The sequence below is a fragment of the Urocitellus parryii genome, chromosome 11, assembly GCF_045843805.1.
Source record: "Urocitellus parryii isolate mUroPar1 chromosome 11, mUroPar1.hap1, whole genome shotgun sequence".
Classification (NCBI taxonomy): Eukaryota; Metazoa; Chordata; class Mammalia; order Rodentia; family Sciuridae; genus Urocitellus; species Urocitellus parryii.
The window spans coordinates 114,909,710-114,912,843 of record NC_135541.1 but is presented as its reverse complement, the minus strand read 5'-3'; the positions used below and the strand labels follow the sequence as shown (position 1 = coordinate 114,912,843).

General features: G+C 50.9%; 1 protein-coding gene across 1 annotated transcript in view; it reads left to right on the top strand.

Annotated features, from left to right (window-relative positions):
• The window catches only part of Hspa6 (heat shock protein family A (Hsp70) member 6), a 2,466-nt gene extending 64 nt beyond the window's left edge, over positions 1 to 2,402 (top strand). The window contains exon 1 of the mRNA XM_026381449.2: positions 1 to 2,402. This exon is cut by the window's left edge and continues 64 nt beyond it. Within this exon, the coding sequence (XP_026237234.2) occupies positions 274 to 2,205 (1,932 nt within the window). The 5' untranslated portion in view covers positions 1 to 273 and the 3' untranslated portion in view covers positions 2,206 to 2,402.
• Positions 2,403 to 3,134: the final 732 nt, after the last annotated feature.

Genomic DNA, 3,134 nt, shown 5'->3' with positions numbered 1-3,134 from the left:
TGCTGAGTCAGCCCGGGCGGGCTGGGACCCGGAGACTCTCGACTGGCGGAGAAGGTGAGGGAAGGTTCGTGGCAGCGGGGGAGGGAGGTCCCTCGCAACGGGATAAAAAGCCGGTGGAAGCGGAGCTGAGTAGATCCCAACTGGACTGGCTAGAGAGAAACAGAAGGACAGAACTGCCGAGCGACCCTCCACGGCTAAGCAGCACTAACTTCCGCAGCCTTGTGCATCGGACTTTGTATCCAACTTCTCCAAGGAGCTCGAGAAGCCATAGCCATGTCCACTCCAAGAGAAGTGGTAATTGGCATCGATCTGGGCACCACCTACTCGTGCGTGGGTGTGTTCCAGCAAGGCCGGGTGGAGATCCTTGCCAACGACCAGGGCAACCGCACCACTCCCAGCTACGTCGCCTTTACAGACACCGAGCGGCTGGTAGGCGACCCTGCCAAGAGTCAGGCAGCCTTGAACCCGCACAACACGGTGTTCGATGCCAAGCGGCTGATAGGGCGCAAGTTCTCTGACGCTACTGTACAGTCGGACATGAAGCACTGGCCCTTCCAGGTAGTGAATGAGGGCAATAAGCCCAAAGTACGGGTGTCCTACCGCGGGGAAGACAAGTCATTCTACCCCGAGGAGATCTCGTCCATGGTGCTGAGCAAGATGAAGGAGACAGCTGAGACTTACCTGGGACAGCCTGTGAGGCACGCTGTGATCACGGTGCCTGCCTATTTCAATGACTCTCAGCGCCAGGCCACCAAGGACGCAGGTGCCATCGCAGGGCTCAATGTACTCAGGATTATCAACGAGCCCACTGCTGCAGCCATCGCATACGGGCTGGACCGGCGGGGAGCCGGAGAGCGCAATGTGCTCATTTTTGACTTGGGTGGAGGCACCTTCGACGTTTCTGTCCTCACTATCGACGCAGGTGTCTTTGAAGTGAGGGCCACTGCTGGAGACACTCACCTGGGTGGAGAGGACTTCGATAACCGTCTGGTAACCCACTTCGTGGAGGAGTTCCGGCGAAAGCATGGGAAGGATGTGAGCGGGAACAAGCGGTCCCTTCGCCGATTACGCACTGCCTGTGAGCGAGCCAAGCGCACCTTGTCCTCCAGTACCCAAGCCACCCTGGAGATTGACTCCCTGTTCGAGGGTGTGGACTTCTACACATCCATAACTCGTGCCCGCTTTGAGGAATTGTGCTCAGATCTCTTCCGCAGCACCCTGGAGCCGGTGGAGAAGGCCTTGCGGGATGCCAAGCTAGACAAGGCCCAAATCCATGATGTCATCCTGGTGGGTGGTTCCACCCGCATCCCTAAGGTTCAGAAGCTGCTGCAGGATTTCTTCAATGGCAAGGAGCTGAACAAGAGCATCAACCCTGATGAGGCTGTGGCCTATGGGGCTGCTGTGCAGGCAGCAGTGTTGATGGGGGACACGTGTGAGAAAGTGCAGGATCTCCTGCTGCTCGATGTGGCTCCCCTGTCCCTGGGACTGGAGACAGCAGGTGGTGTGATGACTACATTAATACAAAGGAATGCCACTATCCCCACCAAGCAGACCCAGACCTTCACCACCTACTCCGATCACCAGCCTGGAGTCCTCATCCAGGTGTATGAGGGTGAGAGGGCCATGACCAGGGACAACAACCTGTTGGGGCGTTTTGAACTCAGTGGCATCCCTCCTGCACCACGTGGAGTCCCCCAGATTGAAGTGACCTTTGACATTGATGCCAATGGCATCCTAAGTGTGACAGCCACTGACAGGAGCACAGGAAAGGCTAACAAGATCACCATCACCAATGACAAGGGCCGGCTGAGTAAGGAGGAGGTAGATAGGATGATTCGCGAGGCAGAACAGTACAAAGCTGAGGATGATGCTCAGAGGTGCAGAGTGACTGCCAAAAACTCCTTGGAGGCCTATGTTTTCCATGTAAAGGGCACCTTGCAAGAAGAAAGTCTTAGTGACAAGATTCTTGAAGAGGACAAGCACAAAGTTCAAGACAAGTGTCAGGAAGTCCTTGCCTGGTTGGAGCACAACCAGTTGGCAGAGAAGGAGGAATATGAGCATCAGAAGAGGGAACTGGAGCAACTTTGTCACCCCATCTTTTCTAGGCTCTATGGAGGGCCTGGTATCCCTGGGGGCAGTAGTTGTGGGGCTCAAGCTCGACAGGGGAGGCCCAATACCGGCCCCATCATTGAGGAGGTAGATTGAATGACCCTCATGATAAGTCAGCTGTTACTGTAAGGCCAGGGTTTATGGGCCCTCTAAGCTATCTTCTATGATCCTGCCTTGAAACTTCAGTGGGTGAGGGAGTGTCTTCCCCCACAAATGGGGAACTTTCTTCTCAATATGTTTTATAACTGAGGTATTTGTCATTTGACTTTTTAAACTCTGTTTTCTCATTTCAAACAGGCAGAAGTCGTCATTACTAACATTTGTGTGACTCATTAACATTGTTTTCACCTACAGTTTATGTAGTTTATTATCTGCATGTATGGATTTTGTTATGGGAAAAATAGTTGTAGATCTAAATAAACTTTTAAAATTCCTTGGTTTTCTTTCCTACCAATTTTCTACATGATGGAGCTTGGGTTCTGAAGCAGGAGATGTTAGGGCAGGTGCTGAAGGCCAGATGCAAGGAGAATTCACAAGGTTGAGTATGAAACTTCTCTATAAGGGAAAATAGAATAAGGGGAAGAGTGTGAGGCAGAAACATTAAAACAATACTGAAGTTTAAGTGCTGACAGAGAACTGTGTTGTTTAGGAAAAGTAAAGGAGACAGAGTTGAAAAGGCAGAGACTGGATAGAAACTTAAGTACTGGCAAGGTTCTCATATGTGACCCTAAGAATTAAATATAAATTCTATTGGTATAACAGTGGTCCCCTTTATGTTTTGAATATGGCCCTTGCTGCTCTGCCACTGTGACTTGTTTTTAAAATGAACATTTTTCTTTCTCTTCCTCTCTCTCTGTTCCTCCCTAATCTCAGGGGAAACAGGATTACCTTTCTTCCCCATCCTAGGCAGAGTTCTTGAGCATAGACCCACCAAAGAAACAAGTAATTCTGACTTTGGGGATGGCATCAGAAGATTACAGAAATGACTATCTCCCAAATTAACAAGTGTATTAGAATTCCGGACA